The 25,574-nt window shown below is 41.7% G+C and overlaps 1 protein-coding gene across 3 annotated transcripts in view; it reads right to left on the bottom strand.

Annotated features, from left to right (window-relative positions):
- The window catches only part of LOC130290403 (cytochrome P450 2F2-like), a 167,197-nt gene that overhangs the window by 24,257 nt on the left and 117,366 nt on the right, over positions 1-25,574 (bottom strand). For all 3 annotated transcript variants that reach the window (XM_056537997.1, XM_056537998.1, XM_056537999.1), the window contains 2 exons: positions 12,363-12,538; positions 7,927-8,089 (listed from right to left, as the gene is read on the bottom strand). In XM_056537997.1, the coding sequence (XP_056393972.1) occupies positions 7,927-8,089; positions 12,363-12,538 (339 nt within the window). The remainder of the gene's footprint in view (positions 1-7,926; positions 8,090-12,362; positions 12,539-25,574) is intronic.

Below are 25,574 nucleotides of genomic sequence, written 5' to 3'. Positions count from 1 at the left end.
GATATACTTAGACTAGATGTTACCCTGAAAGGATTAATCCCGTACGCACCCCAAATTACATACAAGAGAGGGAGCAACCTTAGGGACAGAATAGTGCAGAGTAACTTTGAAAAAGTAACCCAAAAAGGATGGTCTATGGAAAAGCCAAAAGGAACGTTTCCCTGTAGCAAATGCACTATGTGCCAGTATGTTAAAAAAGGAAAAAGCTTCATAAGTGCGGTCACAAGTAAAGAATACTACATGAAAGAATTTGCTAATTGTGACACAAAAGGAGTAATCTATTTACTTACCTGTACATGTCCCTACAATTATGTGGGAAAAACCTTTAGGACTTTCAGACGAAGACTACAGGAGCATATAGGGGATATAGTGCATATGAGAAACACACCTGTGGCAAATCACTTTGCAGCCCATCATGAAAGCGATGTCAAAAGTCTAAGTGCCCAGGTCATAGAAGTCGTCCCCCCACCGACAAGAGGTGGAGACTGGGACAAGAAACTCCTCCAGAGAGAAGCCTTCTGGACGTATACATTGGCCGCAGTAAAACCAGAGGGCTTAAACGACTTCATATCGTATGCGTGTTTCATAGATTAGTGAAAGTTAGTAATAAGAGTACTTCCAATATCATCAAAAATCACATATGCACTGGTCACCATAGTAAATCCATTTAGCAACTGTACAACAATGCTGAAATTACAATATAACTATCAAAAGGACAATAATAAGAAAGAATGTTTAAATAATGACAACAATAAGAAAGAACGTTTAAATATCTCCAGCCATAAAGGAGTTAACTCATCCGAAAATTATCCTGGAACGCAAACACCGCTACTAATCCACAGATACATCCGGAACTCAGAACGAGGGCTGAGAAGCACACCTGAGTTGAAAGGATACCCCCCTCCCTGTCATACCTGAAGAGTTCAGTCTCGGGAATAGGAAAAGCCGTGGACGGCTGTTCACACCGTGATTGGTTGGTCAGAGTAGAGGTGGAGTGAAGGAGGAGTCAAAGAATATAAAAACTCGGCGGGAAGGCAAAAGCAGTACGGCCGTCATCAGTGCCGCACAGATGAAATGGAGCTGCACGAGCTGCATAAACTAATGGATGCATAAAGAAGGTGGAAGCCGAAAATAAGGTCCCTGAGGAATCGTTTAGAGGAAACGCGTAGGACCGGCAGCCCTGAGCATACCACAAGCTCCAGTGCACTTTATTCCAGTGCACACAAAACGCACCTTACTACCGGAGGAAGAGAAAGATAAGTGGCAATGTGCAAAAACCTGTGGTGTTACATATATTGACTGTGGATACATTGTGCAACATTTCACCATTCTATATATGCACTAGTTATATGGATACAGTCTGCAACATACTGTGTAATATGTGACACTTGGAGAAACAATTTTGCAAGAGACACCGGCACGGGACACTTTAATTGCCGGCACGGGACACTTTTATTGCCACATTGCACATAAAAAAGACTGTATATTGTGAGCTCTGAGAAACACAAAAGAACCACAAAAATACCGCACAGTCTGAACATTGCCCGGTATTGTGCAATGGAATATTGCACATGAAGGAATAGTTGCAATTCTCCTATGCACTTTATGACGGTGGCGATTTAAGAAGGTAGTTATTGGTGACCCATCACTATCAATACCCAGAGTGTTTTTTCACGTTTTTTCACATTTTAATGGAAAGAAATAAAATACATATATATCTTGACACACCTCCTGAGATAAACAATACACCTGACTCAAAAGATATGCCTCCTTGCCATAGTGAAAAAGAGGGAAAGGGGGGAGATGGGCGCTAGCAAATCTAACTGATCTGCCAAAGCCCAACTAAACACCAACCCCCACTCCCCCCAAGCCCCAGAAAAGGTACACTCACCAGATGACAAAAAAAACACCGCTGGAGGCACACCGTCAACACCGCCTGGAGCGTGGGAAGCAGCCGACATGGAGGAGCTCTGTCTAGAGCCAGTCTTCTGTGGCAACCTCGAGAACGGACACTGGAGGAACCAGAGGTTCTGCAGGACTCCGCAGGCCAAGGCCACCCCGGGAGGACTAAAAGTGCTAGCTCTGTCTCAATAAGCAGGAAGCCTGGAAAAGTACCTGTACCACCTCCTGCGACCGTCAGTGGAGCGGCAGCTGCTACGCCTGCACCCACTCACGGACCCAGAGGGGGTAGAAGGCCTGGCACTGAACAGGGACCGCTCCCTGCAGACCACAGGGGGAACAGGAGGGAAACAGCTGCATCAACAAGCACTACAGGGGGAGGGGATGGCTGGGACTGATAACTACTTGGGGATCCAGAGCGGGGTGAAGACTAGGCACTGTAGTAAGGGTGCTCCTTGCTCCCACTAGGTGCAGCAGAAGGGACAGGAGCCACCAGCGCTGGGTGCAGCAGAGAGTCTGCAGTCAGCACAGCAGGTGCTGCAGAGGTAATCACCTCACAAATAAAAATCCCTCATATGGGTCTGTGGATGGAAATATAAAAGAGTTATGCATTTTAGAAGGCGAGGAGGAAAAATTAAAATGCAAAAATAAAATTGGCCTGGTCCTTAAGGTCAAAATTGTCTTGGTCCTTAAGGGGTTAAAGATGCAAATTTTTGTACAAAAAGTTATAATTTGTTAAAAGAAGCAAAACATAATCATATCTAAATAAGTTGGGTATTATTTTAATTGTACGGGCCTGCAGAATAAAGATAAGGTGTCATTTTTACCGAAAAGTGCACTGCGAAAAACCCACAAAATCTACAAAATGGCGTGTTTTTGTAAATTCAAAAAGGTGGAAAACTGAGTCTTTAACCCTTTCAGGACTCAGTTTTTCGATTTTTGCACTTTTGTTTTTTCCTCCTCACCTTTTAAAAATCCTAATGCTTTCATTTTTCCACCTACAGACCCATATGAGGGCTTGTTTTATGCACTACCAATTTTACTTTGTAATGACCAAAAAATCAAAGGCAAAACCCAAAAAATTGTGGGACAAAATAGAAATAAATAAATAAATAAAACAATTGTGTAACTTTTGGCTTTTTCCATATGATTAAAATGATACCCAACTTATATAGATTTGATTTTGTTTACTACTGTTAAAAATTATAAATTTTTGCACTAAAATTTGTATGTTTAAAAACGTTCTCTTCTGTCCCTTATAACATTTTTATTTTTCCACATACGGGGCTGTATGAGAGCTAATTTTTTGCGCCATGATCTAAAGTTTTTGTCTCTACCATTTTTGTTTTGATGAGACTTTTTGATCTCTTTTCATACATTCTTTATAGGGTATACAAAGTGACCAAAAATATGCAATTTTGGACTATGCCTTTTTTTATGTGTTCACGCTATTGACCATGCAGTTTAATTAACATTATATCTTTATAGTTTGGACATATGTTTATATTTATTTTTGTTTACATATATTTTGTTTTTTATGGGAAAAGGGGGATGATTCAAACTTTTGTTAGGGAAGGGTCAAATCACATTTATTAACTTTTTTCATTTTTTTTATACATTTATAGCACCCATAGGGGACTATAACATGCAATCTTCTGATTGCATATACTGATCAATGCTATACCATAGCATAGCATTGATCAGTATTATCCGCGCTCTCAGGTATGGAGCAATCGAGCGACGATTGGATGCCAAGGAGGAAGGTAGGGACCCTCTTCGTGTACTCTCTGCTGATCGGGACACTGCGGTTTTACCTTGGTGATCCCGATCAGCCAACTGAGCTGCCGGGAAGCACTTTTTTCATTTTAGGGGTTAATACCAGACATCACTGCTATTGATGATGTCCAGTATTAGCCACGGGTCCCGGCTGTTGATAGCTGCTGGGACCGACCCGCTATGATGCGGAATCAGCTCGTAACCCTGTGTCATAGCAGGGGAGCAGGTGCAGAGCGTACAGGTACGCCCTGTGTCCTTAACAGGTTAAGGGGTTAGAAGAAACCTATTATATCAAATATGTAATGGAGTATGTGGGCAGCAGGTCACTGAGTAGGATGCATTAGGCAGATTAATAGACTTCTATGGAAATAAATTCAGGGTGACCTGTAATTATTTCATGTAAATAAGGGCTGGTGTCTATAGGGATAATATATGTAATGTATTTGGGGATCTAGCACCCTCAGTTCTGTCATAAGAACCTAAACCATATTGCTTCATTCCCAGTTTTTTATATAATCTTTTTTAACTCCAGGGTATGGGAGTTATCAGTAACCTCAGCCAACAAATGGTTTATTTCATAGAAATAGTGAGCTGCACATTATTTTGGAATATTTCAGTGCAATAAGGTTGTTCAGCTGGTTGTGCAAACCATAGTGACACAGCAGATTTTTATTCCAATATTTGTGCCAGATCCTGCAGACCGGTAGGCCGTGCTGGGGTCAGGAGTGTTCTACATTACTTAGCGGAGGATCCAGTTACCAATGTAATCCGCAGCTTTCACAATATTTACTCTACAGATCATTTTTATCCACAGAGAATAAAGAATATTGTGAGAACTGTGAAATGTCCGTGTCTGAATAATGGAACACAACTTAATGGATATTTATTCCTTACTACACTAATCTGGTACAGGGCGGCCACTAAATAAAAGGTTTATATCAGAATTCTTCTTGTTCTGTGATGAAACCTGAACTAGGAGAGAAGGCGGCAGTCACAGTACAAGATGTATGTATTGTATTTATGGGCTGATGTAACATCGAACATTCTCTTGTCTCTCTTCTGGAATGTTTTAATACCAATACAAAACACATATGAGAACGTAAAGCCAAACATTACAGGGGTTGTCTCACCACAAACACTAAAGAATACTGCTGGGATATGCCATTAAATGGCGGCTAGGCTATTAAAGGAGTACTCCGCTGGGAAAGATTTTTTTTTTTTATTAACTGGCGCCAGAAAGTTAAACAGATTTGAAATTTACTTCTATTGAAAGATCTTAATCCTTCCAGTACTTATCAGCTGCTGTATGCTCCACAGGAAGTTCTTTTCTTTTTTACTTTCCTTTCTGTCTGACCACAGTGCTCTCTACTGACACCTCTGTCCATTTTAGGAACTGTCCAGAGTAGGAGCAAATTCCCATTGCAAACCTATCCTGCTCTGGACAGTTCCTGACATGGACAGAGGTGTCAGCAGAGAGCATTGTGGTCAGACAGAAAAGACATTTAAAAAGAAAAGAACGTCCTGTGGAGCATACAGCAGCTGATAAGTGCTGGAAAGATCAAGATTTTTAAATAGAAGTAATTTACAAATCTATAGCAAACGAAAGAGCACGTACGTGCACTCACTGCTCAACAGAGAAGGCTGCGTCAAGGAGTCCGGTTGACGGGGGGCTGGGTCACAGCATCAGCGCAGGTGTGTGGCGCTCGGAGGCTTCGGGCGCCACACACCTGTGCTGATGCTGTGACCCAGCACCCCGTCAACCGGACTCCTTGACGCAGCCTTCTCCGTTGAGTGGTGAGTGCACGTACGTGCTCTTTCGTTTGCTATACATTGATGCTTCATACACTTGTATGTGCACCCCGCAGGAGATATTGTAATAGGTCGCCGTTACTGCAGTTCGTTGGAAGGTGAAGTTGCTTCTTGTGTGCTCTCCCATTTCCTACTTCATTTTTTGTCTAATTTAAAAATCTATTTAACTTTCTGGCATATGTTGATTTAAAAAAAAAAAAATTAAAAAAAAAGCCCCATTAAAGGGCCATACCACTCCATTTTGGGAAAAAGATCGAGTAGTTGGGAGACAAAGTCATTGGGGAAAATCTATTTAGGCAAATGCATGTGACTTCTTATGTAACATGCCATGACAAAAGAGTATATGTCCTATGTCAAGCTTACTCTTGGTTAGATTTTTTCAAAATAGACTGTTTTGAAAAGTATCATAAAATGGACGTGAAATGGAGCGTTGCAAATGCAATACATTTTTGGAAGATTTGCATTAGTTTTGGATACAAAATGTTAGAGTACATGCATGCAGGCCTTGTGCCTTGTGAGGTGCATATTATAAAATTAAACCCCCAATCCAGCATAAGTCAATCCAAACTAATACAAAGGACTGACTTTTATGACAAAACTAAACTTTAATGTCAACCAGGGCTGTGGAGTCAGAGTCGAGGAGTCGGAGTTGGACAAAATTTTGGATGCCTGGAGTCGGAGTCGGCAAACAATGCACCGACTCCGACTCCTACTAAATTTAGATTGGAATAAAAAAAAAGCAAGTTTAAATGTCCCAATTCACTAAAAGTTATAATTAATGACTTCTCTACTGTAAAAATAAAGACCAATGCATGCAGTGGCTCACGTAACCGCAAAACAAACACTTTAAGTGACCGTGAAGAAGCTTTTCATGTGCTTCACTATATGGCGTGCAACGCACAATTAGGAGCGGCAATACTTATACTTTCCATAGTGTTGTGTTCTGCTGTTACTGGGAACCCATGAGTAACCTAGCCTCTCACTGAAAAGGGATTAAGTAAATATGTTTTTTGCAGGACTAGAGACACTTGTATAAGTGAAGGGAATGGAGGGTCAATAGTTCAAGACTGAAGCTGTAAACCATTGGAAAAACTGCTGCCATTCAGCTAAGGCTATAAAAACTTGTAAACTCCGATTGTTAGCTTAAACTTTAAACATGACTATGGGATTCTACTAGGGAAATCATGTTTTATAATAAATGCCCCTTCCTGGATCCTCCCACTGCCCTATCTTCAGCAGCAGATCAGCACACAAAAAGGAGAAGGCAGCAGCTTCTGTCCAACTACCTCTCTCTGCTAGAAGAGCTTAGAAGAACTTGGTGGAACAGCTTCTTGGATTCAACTGTAAGTGTTTATAAATACATTCGCATATTAATACAGAGGAGTCGGGGAGTCGGAGTCGGAAGTACAAAAAACGGTGGAGTCGGAGTTGGAACATTTATCTACCGACTCCACAGCCCTGATGTTAACAATACAAAATACCAAAAAAAAAAGACAGTAGCCCACCCATTAAAATACCCCCCTTAAAACACATAAACTCCAAATGCAACAGCAGGGAGCATCCCCAGGAATATCATCAGCCCTAGTTCACTATGTACATTAATGCACAAACAAATGACTATATGGCAATGCAGTATGTTACAACATGATCTCTCATAAACCTGATAGGGACATCTGGGACTCCTGGTTAATTGTGCACCCCCGCTTCCACCTCTACACATGTTTCGAGAAGTCTTCATCATGTAAAATCTGCTGTGTCACTATGGTTTGCACAACTAGCTGAACAAATGTACTGAACTTAACTATTCCAAAATAATGTGCAGCTCACCATTTCTATGAAATAAACCACTAGTTGGCTGAGGTCGGGATATGAGGATGGGGTATAAGGAGGGGATATGGGGCTGGGATATGAAGACAGGATATCAGGACAGTATCTTCTATGTTGCTTTTCCTCTCCCACAAAAATTAGGTAGAAAAAAACAGGGTAACTCCAGGTACCCTGCTAGTGGTTTTAGAAAACTAGACTGCATGTATTTAAAGAAGGTCTGTGGTCAGTTTAAAAAATAAAATATATATATATATATATATATATTTTTTTTTAAACATTATTCTGTAGCCTCTGATGCCCTGATTCCAATGCTCATTTTATTTTGCTGCTCATATTAACAACATCCTGTACCCGGCATTCATACTTTTTTTTTTTTTTTTTTAAATACTCACCTTTCTAAATAAAGTTGACGCCCACTTATGGTCAGCTTATGCTTAGGGTACCTTTCGATTAAAAAGGCTTTATTTAAAGTGGACAGCCCCTTTAAAATATGGCCAAGACTTCATCTTAGGTAAAAGCATCTGATACATACAATAAAGAATACAATTCCTCATCAGATCATATATATATATATATATATATATATAGTCAGTGCTATAGTATGAAAACACTTACCATTCCCTTGAGTGAATCTGTAAACTGCTGGGAAATCTCCTCTGCCACTAAAATTGTCAGCCTGTTCCACCAAAGCTTCCTTTACTGCTTTGTATCCAAAGAGGACAACATTGGGTTGTGGTCCTAAGTAGATGGTGAAGACTGGACCATATTTGTTGCTTAGCTACAATCGGAAGGAGATATGAGATATTTGAAAAGATAAATATAATTTAAGCTTGTAAAAACCATAATGAATTACAAATGTATAACACCAAATCCAAAGCAATAAGACAACAAGAGCGAAATCCCATAACAAGGCTGGGGGGATGCTTCTCTGTTACCCTTAAAGAGTACCTGTCACCAAATAAATTGTTCTAAACTAACTCAGGCTATGTTTCCTGAGTTAGTACACCCCTCTCACCCTTAAAAAAAAATCTGAGCTTTAAAAAACTGTGTATCATACCTTTATTCTTGCTCACAAAGTGCAATTTCCCAGCAGAAGAAAGTGGGCGTTTCCTAGCAGGCATGACATCACTGAAGCCTGCTGGGGAACCACTTCTGCCCTCACATAGTTGCAGTGCTGTGATAAATAGAAGACCTCAGGTTCTGTGCATGTTTCAGTCTGTGCAGCTTTCTGTGAGAATCTGTGGAGCTTTCACATACTGTGCAGCTGTCAATCAAGCTCAGTGCAGAGAAACACTTACTGAGTTTGTTCTCCTGCCAGGCCGGGAGGAGACTGAACTCACTGTATTAATTGTGACAGGGAAGAGAACAGAGCCACCTAGTGGCCGTTTTTTCTATTACATTTTAAACATATTTATGTTGATAATTTTAAAAGCAAATGAAAGGGAAAGTGTCTGCTAATTATAGAAGGAACAATATATTAAACGTTTTATTTGTTGACAGGTACTCTTTTACCCCTTAAGGACTCAGGGTTTTTCCATTTTGCACTTTCGTTTTTTCCTCCTTACCTTTTAAAAATCATAACCCTCTCAATTTTCCACCTAAAAATCCATATTATGGCTTATTTTTTTGCGTCGCCAATTCTACTTTCCAGTGACTTTAGTCATTTTACCCAAAAATTCACGGCGAAACGGCAAAAAAAATCATTGTGCGACAAAATCGAAGAAAAAATGCCATTTTGTCAATTTTGGGGGCTTCTGTTTCTACGCAGTGCATATTTTGGTAAAAATGACACCTTATCATTATTCTGTAGGTCCATACGGTTAAAATTATATCCTACTTATATAGGTTTGATTTTGTAGTACTTCTGGAAAAAATCATAACTACATGCAGGAAAATGTATACGTTTAAAAATGTCATCTTCTGACCCCTATAACTTTTTTATTTTTCCACATACAGGACGGTATGAGGGCTTGTTTTTTGCGCCGTGATCTGAAGTTTTTAACGGTATGATTTTTGTTTTGATCGGACTTTTTGATCACTTTTTATTCATTTTTTAATGGTATAAAAAGTGACCAAAATACGCTTCACACTGCACACACTGATCTCCTATGCTGATCACTGGCGTGTATTAACACGCCTGTGATCAGTGTTATCCGCGCTTGACTGCTCCTGCCTGGATCTCAGGCACAGAGCAGTCATTCGTCAATCGGACACCGAGGAGGCAGGTAACGGCCCTCCCGGTGTCCTGTAAGCTGTTCGGGACGCCGCGATTTCACCGCGGCGGTCCCGAACAGCCCGATGACTAGCCGGGATACTTTCACTTTCGCTCTAGAAGCGGCGGTCAGCTTTGACCGCAGCTTCTAAAGGGTTAATATCGCACATTGCCGCGATCGGCGATGTGTGGTATTAGCCGCGGGGCCTGGCCGTTGATGAGCGCCGGGACCGACGCGATGTGATGTCTCGGGAGCCGGCGCAGGATGTAAATATACGTCCTGCGTCGTTAGGGGGTTAATAGGTATAGCTACCATCAGCTCATCTCTGCATGGGAGACATGGGAGAGTCTTAGTATTATATTCAATAAAACATATGAATCTGGTGAGTCACAGAGCAATGATCCCCTCTTAGAGCTACAATAGCTGATAGTGGTGTCAGATATCTATATATCTGCAAACGGGGTTAGGTTCTGGGGTATTTTTTGGGGGTGAAGACTAAAGGTTAGGGAGTAGGGTTCTTCTAAACTCAGGACCAGAGAATTATACAGCACAAATAGCTGAACTTACAAAAGAAAGACTATACCTAGGGACAAGGATTTATGAAAAACATGGCTGCTTTTTTTTTTTTTCAAAAACATTTGAATGATTTTTAGTGGCGCTGAGATGCAATATCAGACACAACTTCTGGACAGGTTTAGCACTATTTTTGAAAAGCAACTATTATTTTTTAATCCTGAAGAACCTCTTTATAAAAGGATAAAAGAAGAGAAATTGAAGTATTACATGACAGCCATTCAAATGAGTGGGCAACCTTGTAATACATGGTTGGCATAAGGTTTGGCCGTTCTTTCTTAGTAGCTTTCCTGTCTGGCTAATTGAGTTGTGTGCTGAGTGGGGGACCTCCTGTCTACAAGCCTCTAATAGAGAAGAGGGACAAATGTTCTATTTGTACCTGATTCTGCCACCAAAGTGTATGAGGTGAACTTTAAACCCCTATTGAAAGACATTAAACAACTGTTGTCAGAATATGACCTTCCATTGATTTCGTGGCTCGGTAGGAAGAATGTAGTCAAATGTTACGTATTTCCCAAAGTCCTCCATAAATTACAAATGCTTCCCATCGCCCTTTCACTCAAATTTTTTTGTCAAATTGCCTATATGTTCTCTCGATATATATGGCGAATGAGTAGACCCAGAATGGTGCATAGCCTAATAGCCAGACACTACTTAGAGGGAGGAATATGACTCCCGGATGTGAGGAATATATACAAGGCCATTCAACTACAGAGATGGCGAGATCTGACGAGACCTCTGGCACCAAATATGCCTAACACACGGGATGTTGAGAGAAATTCCCCAGGCAATTCACTGAGAGACATCTGGCTGCCACCAAGCACGAGATATAGGCCAGACTCTAAACATCTTCTATATCAGGGAATTTACTCCACCCGGCTTGATCTATCTCTCTCCCTTGCTCCCTCTGTCTCACCTATTTCCTGTTATCTGATACCTGCAGCTGTAGACAAATTCTCCCCCACCTTCCAGGCGATGTGGGGCAAGTTGAGAAATATCCCGGTGGCCCAACTATTTAAGGATGGAGTGACGGCAACGTCTAAGACTTTGCAATCATTGATCCCACTGCAGAGATTCTCATTTATGCATGCACACCACTTTGTCCATTGTTGTTCTGTGTTTAAAGATATGTTTGACCCTATGAGGCAGTTGATCCGATTTGAGGACTTTATCCTCGATACTCAACCCAAACATAGGAATCTATCCTCATGCTTGTCATTTGTCACATCCACTTACACTTGTTCACCACCACACTTCATTGCCCAAAGGAATTGGGGAGACCCTTTTCCGACGCTGACACTGCCACAATATTGAGACACTCCCATAGATTTTCGAGGTGTGTTAGACTGCAGGAATCACACTATAAGATAGTTTCCCGTTGGTATAAGATGCCAGAGTTTCTAAACACCCACAACTTATCTACCATGAACCTTTGTTGGCGCTGAGCTAAGCGTGTAGGAACACACCTGCATATTTGGTGGACTTGCCCTATTATATCTTCCTTCTGGAAGGAAGTGAACACTACCATTAATTCTATAGTGAAGAAGAGGGTAACCCTTACTCCAGAGGCTGTACTACTTGGTTTACCCTTGTCTGGATATTCTCTGAGTGGCCAGTCTCTCATCTCTCACTTTCTGGCAGCAGCAAAAACGTTGATTTCACTTCATTGGTTACAAAATACCTCCCCCTCCAAGGGCGAATGGCTATCCAAAGTCCACCATATATGCATATTGGCACTGAGAACCCATGATAAGTTTATAAGAATCTGGCAGCCTTGGTTAAGCTCCTCTCTAAGTTGAAATGTGTGACTTTGTACTTTAATGATTCAGTAATACGCTATATGTACCTATACCTGACATCTATGCATGACTGGCAGTGACACCTCCTTCACCAACACCCATCTGCACGATTCGAGAGTCTGCATCCCCTGAACCCCTTCCTCTCCTTTCCTTTCCCACCTACAACCCCTCCCTTCTCCTATCCTACTCTTCTCCCCCCCATCATCATTCTCCTATTATTAGAGTTATTTATAAATATTAGAAACGTTGGCTTCGTAGTTTCTATAAACTTTGGTTCCGTTGTTCTTGTATTCCTTGCACTTACCATTCGCAGCTGCGTCTGCCTGATTGTTTATGGAATATACCCTTTTTTTGAAAACTCAATAAAAACATATTTGAAAAAAAAAAAGTTCTATTTGTATGACAACCAATTGATGCAATAGATCTTTGCTTCTGTAGAGCAGATACACCAATATAAATACTATACCTCTTGTAGAGACTTGACCAAATATTTGGTATCCAGCTGGTGGAGATTGCCCAAAAATGGCAAGGCTTTAGGGCCTGGTGGAAGTTTGCCCTTTCTCCTTTGAAGGATTATCAAAAAGGAAAAGCAGAGAACAAGTAGTGCTATTGGCACAGAGCTAAGATTGATCCTTTCCAAACCTGAGAAATCAACAAGACAACAAGTTAGAAATCTAGGACTTATGTAATGTAAAGTATGAAAAATGTACATGATAGCAATAAAAGCTTAAAGAGGTGCTCTGGCAGAAAACTATTTTTGGTAATCAACTGGTACCAGAAAGTTAAACAGATTTGTAAATTACTTCTATAAAAAATGTTAATCCTTCCAGTACTTATCAGCTGCTGTATACTACAGAGGAAGTTGTGTAGTTCTTTTCTGTCTTCCCGAAACAGACTCCCAAAATTTGGTCTGGTTTAACAGAAAATGGGAAGGGGGCGGAAGAAGCCAGGTGCCATTCTCCAAAGAGCGGTGCCTCTCCCTGAGGAAAATACTCGTCTCTTTTAGCTAGTTGCTACAGGTCTCTCAGCCAAGCCAGAACACCCTGCTGTGTACTGACGAGGGGCAAGCACCCGAAACATCGGGTCTGTAGATGGGTCCTCTTCCCTTCTGGGGAGAACTCTGACTTGGCGTAAATCCCAATCAGCTTCTGAGACCTTGTAACCAGAGCCAGAGCTGATCAGAGGGCACGCTACCATATGTGGTGGTGTGATGAGAAACTTTGCATATATATATATATATATATATATATATATATATATATATATAAAGGAAGATCAGGGCAGCACTCCAATAACGTGAAAAAAGGTAAAATTTATTCCATCAAAACAATGTGCAAAACAGCAGCGACGTTTCGATCCTCTCCAGGATCTTTTTCAAGCTGAACTAAACATATTTGTGATTTCTTTTATACACATAGTCATAAAGTGAAACAATTATCAATAAAGTGTAAAAATACAATAAAGTGCAATTAAAGCAAAAACTGTGTACAGTAGAGTGATCAATATACAATGTAAGGCTCATATATCCTTCTTATTATGAGCAAGGTGCATATACAAGTATCCAGAAAAACTGGATACTAAAGTGCTTACAGTGATCTTAAAACAATCAGATTGCCTATAATTAAAAACAGTCAAACAATCAGAGGAATAATTACAGTAACGCTACACCTTAAGCGTGTGTGATGGACACTCGGCGTTCCGGAAGCGCCGTCTGTGCCAGCCCGCCCCCTAACATGACGTTATAGTTAATCAGTGGTTTGAGATCTCCGTCTTGCAAACGCCACTACATATCGGCGCGTGCGCAATGCCGGCTAGTCCGTCCGTGCATGGTCACGTACCTGCGCCTGCGCACCAAGGAGATTGGTGCGACGACGCCATCTTGAGAACTGGAAAAGCTTCCCTTACATAGAAAAACATAGGAAAACCATACAAATACAAGAATTACAAATCACAGACATTATAACACAGCAGTCAATAAGTAAACCGGTGACCACGAGGCAGGGTTCCATGCCAACCCCATGCCGCCAAAGCTCAATTCCAGGTAAGTGGTTTTAAATAAAGAAAAACATTTTTAAAAAAAATAAAAAATAATTAAATTAAATAAAAAGTTTTAATTTAAGTTAAAATTTAATTATTTTTTAGTTTTTTTTTAAATGTTTTTATTTATTTAAAACCACTTACCTGGAATTGAGCTTTGGCGGCATGGGGTTGGCATGGAACCCTGCCTCGTGGTCACCGGTTTACTTATTGACTGCTGTGTTATAATGTCTGTGATTTGTAATTCTTGTATTTGTATGGTTTTCCTATGTTTATATATGTAAGGGAAGCTTTTCCAGTTCTCAAGATGGCGCCGTCGCACCAATCTCCTTGGTGCGCAGGCGCAGGTACGTGACCATGCACGGACGGACTAGCCGGCATTGCGCACGCGCCGATATGTAGTGGCGTTTGCAGGACGGAGATCTCAAACCAATGATTAATTATAACGTCATGTTAGGGGGCGGGCTGGCACAGACGGCGCTTCCGGAACGCCGAGTGTCCATCACACACGCTTAAGGTATAGTGTTACTGTAATTATTCCTCTGATTGTTTGACTGTTTTTAATTATAGGCAATCTGATTGTTTTAAGATCACTGTAAGCACTTTAGTATCCAGTTTTTCTGGATACTTGTATATGCACCTTGCTCATAACAAGAAGGATATATGAGCCTTACATTGTATACTGATCACTCTACTGTACACAGTTTTTGCTTTAATTGCACTTTATTGTATTTTGACAGTACACTTCATTGATAATTGTTTCACTTTATGACTATGTGTATAAAAGAAATCACAAAAATGTTTAGTTCAGCTTGAAAAAGATCCTGGAGAGGATCGAAACGTCGCTGCTGTTTTGCACATTGTTTTGATGGAATACATTTTACCTTTTATCACGTTATTGGAGTGCTGCCCTGATCTTCCTTTTTTACATTTGGATGGATCGTTGGACTTGATCCTTTTACAGGTTGCCTGCACCTTTCCTTTTATATCTTTTGGATTTTAGAGTGCTGTTGCTCCTTTGCTTTTATATATATATATATATATATATATATATATATATATATTCTTTATTGATTGTACAGCAGGATGTGTCTGCTTTATGGCAGCTGTAATCAATAAGAGTTAATTGGCAGATTATTATGATTATAGTCTCCAGGAAGAGATGAGTACAGCCCCCTCTGCAGAGAGTGACAGGAGCTACATACATAGGTTTTCTTTCTCTGTGTGTATAATTACAATCCAACAGTACATTAAAGCTGTCAATAATTAGTGTTGGGCGCGAATATTCGCATTTCAAATTTTTATCGCAAATATTCTTTAGAATGATGCAAATACACTTGTCAGAGGTTATCAACAACATCCCTAGCAACCAATAGTAAAATTGCCCACCCCCTCACTGTTTTCTTCCTTGAATACGCGATTATGTGAATATTCACATATGCAACTAGTCGCATATGCAAATATTCGCACATGCGAATATAACGAATATGCGAAATTTGCGAATATAGGACGAATATTCGTCTATATTTTCATGAAATATCACAAATTCGAATATGGGCAATGACGCTCATCACTATCAATAATCCCCCCCATCCCCCCCAATAGATACTGAGATGACTCTGCTCATCTTGTCCTAATCTATGCAGAAATGCTGACAAGTTAGCTGTAGAAAATAGTGGACAGTGGGAAGAACTGGAAAGCATTTTGAGATTTTTTTTTTGTTTTATCAATGATGATACAAAAAATCTGCCTAAAAAAATAAATAAATTAATAAAAATCAGATAAAATCTTGATTTAAACAATGTGTCATTGTCTGATGATATAGATACAATTTACAGTTGTCGCAAATGTACTGTAACATTTGTGGATCTCACAATCTGTTCTGTATTACATGATCTGTGTTTGTCTAGAGAAATACAATTGGACAAATTATTAATTAAAATATTATATAAAATATTATATTATCAAACATTGTACTGTATTAAATTTCACCATATTGGGCATACATCTGTAAGTTACCTGCTATGAAAGAATATTCTCTTTCTCCTTATGGGAGGGTTAAAACAGAAGGGGATTTGTTTTTATTTTTTTTATTTTTTTATTTTTTGCATTTGATATTAAAATAGATTTTGTAGCGAAAAATGCCATTAAAAGATTTTAAAAGATAAAAAAAAACATGACTACTTTAGTTCAAAACAGTGTCCTACATATCCACAAGCTGTTTGCTACTAATGCTCTTCTCCAGTTATCTCTTTAACCCCTTAAGGACAATGGACGTACTCCTACGCCCCCGTTTCCGAGTCCTTAAGGACCGAGGACATAGGAGTACGTCCTGTCCATTCCCGGCCCCCCACCGCTAGCCGGAGGGGAGCTGGTGCCCGATGCCTGCTGAAATCGGTTTACCGGCCGACCAATCAGGGCACCTGCTGCGGGTATCACTCCCGCAACCCGCTCCGCCCCTCTTCCGGAGGACGTGAGCAGGTGCGGGAAGAAGACCCCGGGAGCTGGGGACCCCGATCCCCGGCATCAATGTTCTGATCGGGACCCCAGGAGCGGCGGCGGTGGCGGCGAGGGACTGACCTATGTCCCGTAGCAGCAGCAGGAGGTGAGTGACAGCCTCCTGCTGTTGCTTAGCAACAGCTCCCAGCATGCAAAAAGGGCATGCTGGGAGCTGTAGTTATGCAACAGCAGGAGGCAGACCACCACATGGTGGGCATGCTGGGACTTATAGTTTTGCAACAGCTGGATGCACATTTTTTTCTATGGAAAAGTGTACCTTCAGCTGTTGTATAACTACAAATCCCAGCTTGCACAATCAGCTAAAGTGCATGCTGGGAGTAGTAGTGGTGCATCTGCTGGTTGCATAACTACAACTACCAGCATGCCCGTTGGCTGTCGGTGACTGCTGAGAGTTGTAGTTTTGCAACAGCTGAAGGCAGACTGGTTGTGAAACACTGAGTTAAGTAGCAAACCAGTGTGTCTCCAGCTGTTGCATAACTACAATCCCCAGCATCCCGAGCCAAAGTAGTATGCCTCCAGCTGTTGCATAACTACAACTCCCAGTATGTACGGTCTATCAGTGCATGCTGGGAGCTGTAGTTTTGCAACAGCTGAAGGCACACTGGTTGCAAAACACTGAGTTTGTTACCAAACTTGGTGTTTCACAACCAGTGTGCCTCCAGCTGTTGCAAAACTACAACTCCCAGCATGCACTGATAGACCGTACATGCTGGGAGTTGTAGTTTTGCAACAGCTGGATGTTTCTTCCCCCCCCAATGTGAATGTACAGGGTACACTCACATGGGCGGAGGTTTACAGTAAGTATCCGGCTGCAAGTTTGAGCTGCGGCAAATTTTCTGCCGCAGCTTAAACTGCCAGCGAGAAACTACTGTGAACCCCCGCCCATGCGACTGTACCCTAAAAACACTACACTACACTAACAAAAAATTAAATAAAAAGTAAAAAACACTACATATACACATTCCCTCCCCCTCCCCAATAAAAATGAAAAACGTCTGGTACGCCACTGTTTCCAAAACGGAGCATCCAGCGGTTGCAAAACAACTACTCCCAGTATTGCCAGATAGCCACTGACTGTCTAGGCATGCTGGGAGTTTTACAACAGCTGGAGGTACCCTGATTGGGAATCACTGGCGTAGAATACCCCTATGTCCACCCCTATGCAAGTCCCTAATCTAGGCCTCAAATGCGCATGGCGCTCTCACTTTGGAGCCCTGTCGTATTTCAAGGCAACAGTTTAGGGCCACATATGGGGTATCGCCGTACTCGGGAGAAATTGTGTTACAAATTTTGGGGGGTATTTTCTGCTATTACCCTTTTTAAAAATGTAAAAATTTGGGGAAAACAAGCATTTTAGGTAAAAAAAATATTTTTTTTTTTACATATGCAAAAGTCGTGAAACACCTGTGGGGTATAAAGGTTCACATTACCCCTTGTTACGTTCCCCGAGGGGTCTAGTTTCCAAAATGGTATGCCATGTGTTTTTTTTTTTTGCTGTCCTGGCACCATAGGGGCTTCCTAAATGCGGCATGCCCCCAGAGCAAAATTTGCTTTCAAAAAGCCAAATGTGACTCCTTCTCTTCTGAGACCTGTAGTGCGCCAGCAGAGCAATTCTCACCCCCATATGGGGTGTTTTCTGAATCGGTAGAAATTGGGCTTCAAATTTTGGGGGGTATTTTCTGCTATTACCCTTTTTAAAAATGTAAAATTTTTGGGAAACCAAGCATTTTAGGTAAAAAAAAATTTTTTTTCATATGCAAAAGTCGTGAATCACCTGTGGGGTATTAAGGTTCACTTTACCCCTTGTTACGTTCCCCGAGGGGTCTAGTTTCCAAAATGGTATGCCATGTGGGGTTTTTTGCTGTTCTGGCACCATAGGGGCATCCTAAAGGTGACATGCCCCCCAAAAACCATTTGTCGCTCCTTCCCTTCTGAGCCCTCTACTGCGCCCGCCGAACACTTTACATAGACATATGAGGTATGTGCTTATTTGAGAGAAATTGGGTTTCAAATACAAGTAAAAATTTTCTCCTTTTTACCCCTTGCAAAAATTCAAAAATTGGGTCTACAAGAACATGCGAGTGTAAAAAATGAAGATTTTGAATTCTCTCCTTCACTTTGCTGCTATTCCTGTGAAACACCTAAAGGGTTAATACACTTACTGAATGTCATTTTGAATACTTTGGGGGTGTAGTTTTTATAATGGGATCTTTTATGGGGTATTTCTAAGATGAAGACCCTTCAAATCCACTTCAAAACTAAACTGGTCCCTGAAAAATTGTGAGTTTGAAATTTTTTTGAAAAATTTCAAAATTGCTGCTGAACTTTGAAGCTCTCTGGTGTCTTCCAAAAGAAAAACCTCATAAATTTTATGATGCAAACATTAAGTAGACATATTGTATATGTGAACCAAAAAAAATGTATTTTGAATTTCCATTTTCATTACAAGCAGAGAGCTTCAAAGTTAGGAAAATGCCAAATTTTAATTTTTTTCATCAAATTTGGTGATTTTTCACCAAGAAAGGATGCAAGTTACCAAAAAAAATTTACCACTAAATTAAGTAGAATATGTCACGAAAAAACAATCTCGGAATCAGAATGATAACTAAAAGCATTCCAAAGTTATTAATGTTTAAAGTGACAGTGGTCAGATATGCAAAAAACGCTCTGGTCCTTAAGGTGTAAAATGGCCTGGTCCTTAAGGGGTTAATGCCAGATAAGTAGTAAGGGATGATGCTGTTTGTGCAGAAATGAAGCCATCTTCCTCTAATTATGGAAAACCAATGTAAAGGGGAGTTCTACTTCCAGCTTTCTAATGTCTCAGAAGTATACCTTCCGAGATGAAAGGGGGTGGGTACTATATCGCTATCATCACGCGATCATCATTGTGTAACTGCATGTGAGCAAATCCACCCTGGCATGTGGTGGCCAATAGCTGCAAGTAGTGAAGGGGGGATACTTTTTGTCAAACTCCACCGTGACTAATGTGACAGGTGGCCACGCCCCCTGAAAGTTCTCGTCAAACTCCAGCGGAACTAATGTGACAGCTGGCCACACCCCCTTTTCTAGCAGAGCCTCAATAGGCCCTTTGTGCCGTCTTGTCACGCCGCATTTCACGCATAACTTTGTTAACCCTTCACCTACATTCACTGCTGTGAATGTTAATATGTAAACATGTACTGACATGTCTGCCTTATAATAAAAACAGACAACAGTGTATCATTTTATAAAGCTTTATTAATAGAAGTAATCATATATTCAAACACATTTCACAGAATCATTTCTACATAAACCATATCAATATAATTGTTTGGTTACGTCCAAACAGCGCAAATTTGAAATGTGTTGCAGGACTTTGTCTTTGTGCTGGCTAAATCCATGCACATATTGTATAAACAAACTAGTCAGCTGTATATATACCATATACCATTAGGCCTCAAAGATCTAATGGAATGTTGTGTGCACTTTTCAATTAATTTATTCCTTTTTTGGTCTTGTATTGTTTTCCTATCAGCTATTTAGATAAAAACTTCAAATGGCCCCTAGGAATATTCTTGGAATTTTGGCCATTATTTAGCCAAAATTTGGAGCGGTATTAGCCTGCCTGTAATTTACAAATAAAGGAAACAAAACACAAAAATGCTCAAAATAATAGAATCATTTGTACATCTACCGCAAATTTGTGTGATGTTTATTTTATAAATTAAACTCTACTATTGGAGTTTAAAACTACAGCAGTAAAATGACAATTACCAGCAATGTAGCTCACTTGGTCTACCACTAAAACATACGCTCTCAGGCCTTGTATGATTGAATTGACCCCTCCTGACATAGATGGCTACATTGAAGCTGTGTAACCTTACAATTCATGTTACCGGGATCCTAAGAATATTCCATGATTTTCAGCACTGCCAGGCAATTACATTGGTAGTGCCTTCATTATAGAATATATATATATATATATATATATATATATATATATATATATATATATATATATAATTCTTAGAGATGAGATCCTTACCTCAAGTTAATTTTGTCTATGTTACTTACTTGCGTTCTCCTACAACACTTTTATTGTATAAAATTGAGCTTTTTATTAATTGAATGGGACCTGTTCATGTAAATACTTTGATTCAGAAGCCTAACATACCCCTACCCTAGTATTTACTATGTGTTCATACATGTCCTGTTATTATTACAGTCACTGATAATAATAAATGGAATTATTTATGTATTATAATTATATAACATCACCAATATAGTATTTTCTTTTAGTTTATATGTTAGTAATATTTGTATGATTGGGTATATTTTTTTCCTTACATTTGGAACAACTGTTTGCAATGTATATTATTGGGGGATAACATTTTCCTGAATCTTTGTCATGTATACAGTACCTAAAGCACTTATAGAGCGGTGTAAAATAACTAACTGTAAATTGTGAACTTTTAGAATATCATTGTTTACAAAGAAAGAAAACAAAACCATAATTGCTCCAAAGGGAAACATTGTAACAGTTTGTAATGTTGCAAAAAGATTTCAACCTAGAGACACAATATTAAGCAGTGGTATTAATATTATGTTTGATGGGACATAATATTAGGCTGCGGTATTAAAGGAGTAGTCCAGTGGTGACTCAGTGGTGAACAACTTATCCCCTATCCTAAGGATAGGGGATAAGTTGCAGATCGCGGGGGGTCCGACCGCTGGGGCCCCCCGTGATCTCTTGTACGGAGCCCCGACAGCCCGCGGGAAGGAGGTGTGTCGACCTCCGCACGAAGCGGCGGCCGACACGCCCCCTCAATACAACTCTATGGCAGAGCCGAAGCGCTGCCTTCGGCAATCTCCGGCTCTGCCACAGAGATGTATTGAGGGGGCGTGTCGGCCGCCGCTTCGTGCGGGGGTCGACACCCGCTATCTGGCCGGAGAGCCTGGCCCCCGTACAGAGAGATCGCAGGGGGCCCCAGTAGTCGGACCCCCCGCGATCTCAAACTTATCCCCTATCCTTAGGATAGGGGATAAGTTTTTCACCACTGGACTACCCCTTTAATATTATAGCTCATGGGACCCAATATTAGCCAGTGGTATTAATGTTATGGGTCATGGATCTCTATATTAGAAGACTGTATTAATGTTATGTCTGATGAAACACTATTAAGTGTGGTATTAAAGTTATGAAATGCACGATGCTATAAATGATCTGTTTTAGATCCTGCGCTAAAATAATTCAAGATCCTTTACATAGAGGCGGCTTTATTCATTGATATAGCCCCTACATACACATCTATGTTACTTTTAGGGATGTCTCATGTGAGAAATAGGGGGATTGACTGTCGGGAAATGCTTTGTTTATACAGCTGTTCTGGGATGCGGCTATGTGCGCTGCTTTTGCACCTCTTTTAAGGGTGTAATAGAAAAACCTGCCTGTACCCCGTTTTCACTACTGTATGGCTTCTGTACAGAAAAAATGTGCATCTGCCGGAAAAAAACCTATTTATACAGCTTGATTTGGATCTATTTCTTTTCCTTATTGGAACAATACCTTGTTGTGCTGTATATTATTGGGGATAATATCTTTGTCATGTATACAGTACCTAAAGAACTTATAGAGCGGTGTAAAATAATTGTAACTCTAAGTTGTGAACTTTGAGCATATCATGGATTACAAAGAAAGAAAACAAAACCTAGAATGCTCCAAAGGGAAACATTGTAACAGTTTGTAAGGCTGAAAAAAGACTCCAACCTAGAGACACAATATTAGGCAGTGGTATTAATATTATGGTTGATGGGACATAATATCAGGCCGTGGTGTTAATATTATAGCTGTTGGGGCCCAATATTAGGCAGTGTTATCCATTTTATGGTTCATGGAACACAATATTAGAAGACGGTATTAATATTATGGCTGCTGAAACATATTGGGCGTTGGTATTCAAGTTATGCCTGATTGGGGCACAATATTAAGAGTTAGTATTACCTTATTCCTGTAAATGGTATTTAACTTTACAAATGTACAAAAGAAAACAGCTTATTCTGTGAAATGTGTTTGATATATGTATCAAAATTATATAAAAGACACATAGTAACCATTTGTAAGGTTGAAAATGTAGTATTATGGTTGATGAGACATAATATCAGGGCATAGTATTAATATTATAGCTGCTGGGACATAATATTAGGCAGTGTCATGAATTTTATGGGTCATGGACCGCTCTATTAGTAGGTGGTATTAATATTATGGCTGCTGAAACATATTAGGTTTGGTATTCATGTTATGACTGTTGGGGCACAATATTAAGAGTTAGTATTACTTTATTCCTGTAAATGTTTTTTTAACTTTACAAATGTACAAAAGAAAACAGCTTATTCTATGAAATGTGTTTGATGTATGTATCAAAAACTATATAAAAGCAACATAGTAGCAGTTTGTAAGGTTGAAAATTTAATATTATGGTTGATGGGACATAATATCAGGGTGTGGTATTAATATTATAGCTGCTGGGACACAATATTAGGCAGTTATTAATTTTATGGGTCATGGAACGCTATATTAGAAGTCTGTATTAATATTATGCAATGTGCGATACTATAAATGATCTGTTTTAGATCCAACACTAAAATAATTCAAGATCCCCTACATAGAGGAGTCTCTATTCGTTGATATATACCGTATATACTCGAGTATAAGCCGAGTTTTTCAGCACGATTTTTCGTGCTGAAAACACCCCCCTCGGCTTATACTCGAGTGAACTCCCCCACCCGCAGTGGTCTTCAACCTGCGGACTTCCAGAGGTTTCAAAACTACATCTCCCAGCAAGCCCGGGCAGCCATCGGCTGTCCGGGCTTGCTGGGAGTTGTAGTTTTGAAACCTCCGGAGGTCCGCAGGTTGAAGACCACTGCGGCCTTCAACATCATCCAGCCCCCTCTCACCCCCTTTAGTTCTGAGTACTCACCTCCGCTCGGCGCTGGTCCGGTCCTGCAGGGCTGTCCGGAGAGGAGGTGGTCCGGTGGCATAGTGGTTCCGGGCTGCTATCTTCACCGGGGAGGCCTCTTCTAAGCGCTTCGGGCCCGGCCTCAGAATAGTCACGTTGCCGTGACAACGACGCAGAGGTGCGTTCATTGCCAACGTACATGTCAAGGCAACGCCTCTATTCCGGGCCGGAAGCGCGGAGAAGAGGCGCCCCCGGTGAAGATAGCAGCCCGGACCACCTCCTCACCGGACCACCTCCTCTCCGGACAGCCCTGCAGGACCGGACCAGCGCCGAGCGGAGGTGAGTACTCAGAACTAAAGGGGGTGAGAGGGGGCTGGATGATGTTGAAGGCCGCAGTGGTCTTCAAACTGCGGACCTCCGGAGGTTTCAAAACTACAACTCCCAGCAAGCCCGGACAGCCGATGGCTGCCCGGGCTTGCTGGGAGTTGTAGTTTTGAAACCTCTGGTGGTCCGCATGTTGAAGGCCGCAGTGGTCTTCAACCTGCGGACCTCCGGAGGTTTCAAAACTACAACTCCCAGCAAGCCCGGACAGCCGATGGCTGCCCGGGCTTGCTGGGAGTTGTAGTTTTGAAACCTCTGGAGGTCCGCAGGTTGAAGACCACTGAGGGCGAATGATGAGAAGAGGATGATGAAGGGGGGGGGGTGTGGGGATGATGAAGGGGGGTGGGGATGATGAAGGGGGGGGTGTGGGATGATTACAAGGGGATGATGAAGGGGGGATGTGTGGGATGATAAGGGGATGTGTGGGATGATGACAAGGGGATGATGAAGGGGGGATGTGTGGGATGATAAGGGGATGTGTGGGATGATGACAAGGGGATGATGAAGGGGGGATGTGTGGGATAAGGGGATGTGTGGGATGATGAAGGGGGGATGTGTGGGATGATGACAAGGGGATGATGAAGGGGGGATGTGTGGGATGATGACAAGGGGGGATGTGTGGGATGATAAGGGGATGTGTGGGATGATGACAAGGGGATGATGAAGGGGGGATGTGTGGGATGATGACAAGGGGATGATGAAGGGGGGATGTGTGGGATGATGACAAGGGGATGATGAGGATGTTAATGACGGGTCTGGATGATGACAGGGGGGGATGAGGTATTTCCCACCCTAGGCTTATACTCGAGTCAATAACTTTTCCTGGGATTTTGGGTTGAAATTAGGGGTCTCGGCTTATACTCGGGTCGGCTTATACTCGAGTATATACGGTACTCAAAATGTATAAGTAAACTATTCAGCTGTCATGATGTCTTATCATATTACATCTACATGTGTGAATATAGCATAAAAAGCCTCTGTTTCTATATATATAATGTGATATACCGTATTTATCGGCATATAACGTGCACTTTTTAGGCTCACATTTTTAGCCTAAAGTCTACCTGCGTGTTATACGCCGATAAGCCGCTACAGTTCAATGATTTAAAGCGGGCGCTTTAAATCAATGAACTGCAGCGGCTTTGCAGGTGCAGAGACCGCCTGCCCTGGGGTCTAGAGCCCTGCTCCCGGCCCTTCTCTCCCCCCTGGCTATCGGTGCCGCTGTCCCATTGCCGACACTGACAGACAGGGGGAGAGAAGGGGCAGCGGCACCCATTGCCGGCGCCGACAGACAGGGGGAGAGAAGGGGCAGCGGCACCCATTGCCACCCCCCATCCCCGGTGGCATAATTACCTGTTGCCGGGGTCGGGTCTGTGCTGCTTCAGGCCTCCGGTGTGCGTCCCCTGCGTTGTTGCTATGCGCTGCGAGACGCAATGACGTCACTCGTCATTGCGCCGCGCCATGCAGTGCATAGCAATGACGCATGGACGCACACCGGAGGCCTGAAACAGCGTGGACCCGACCCCGGCAACAGGTAATTATACAACCGGGGATGGGGGAGGGGCGCCGTCAACGGGGCAGCAGTGCCGGCAATGGGTGCCGCTGCCCCTTCTCTCCTCCAGGCTATCGGCGCCGCTGCCCCGTTGCCGGGGCCGCTTCTCTCCCCCTGGCTATCGGCGCCGGCACTGATAGTCAGGAGGAGAGAACGGGCAGCAGCGCAGACAGCCAGCGGGAGAGAAGCGGCAGCAGCAGGGCTCTAGACCCCAGGAAAGGCAGGGGGAGAGAAGCGGGCAGTGATGGGCTCT

Source organism: Hyla sarda, chromosome 9 (assembly GCF_029499605.1).
Source record: "Hyla sarda isolate aHylSar1 chromosome 9, aHylSar1.hap1, whole genome shotgun sequence".
Classification (NCBI taxonomy): Eukaryota; Metazoa; Chordata; class Amphibia; order Anura; family Hylidae; genus Hyla; species Hyla sarda.
The sequence above is the reverse complement of the archived record's forward strand: the minus strand, read 5'-3'. Positions and strand labels throughout refer to the sequence as shown.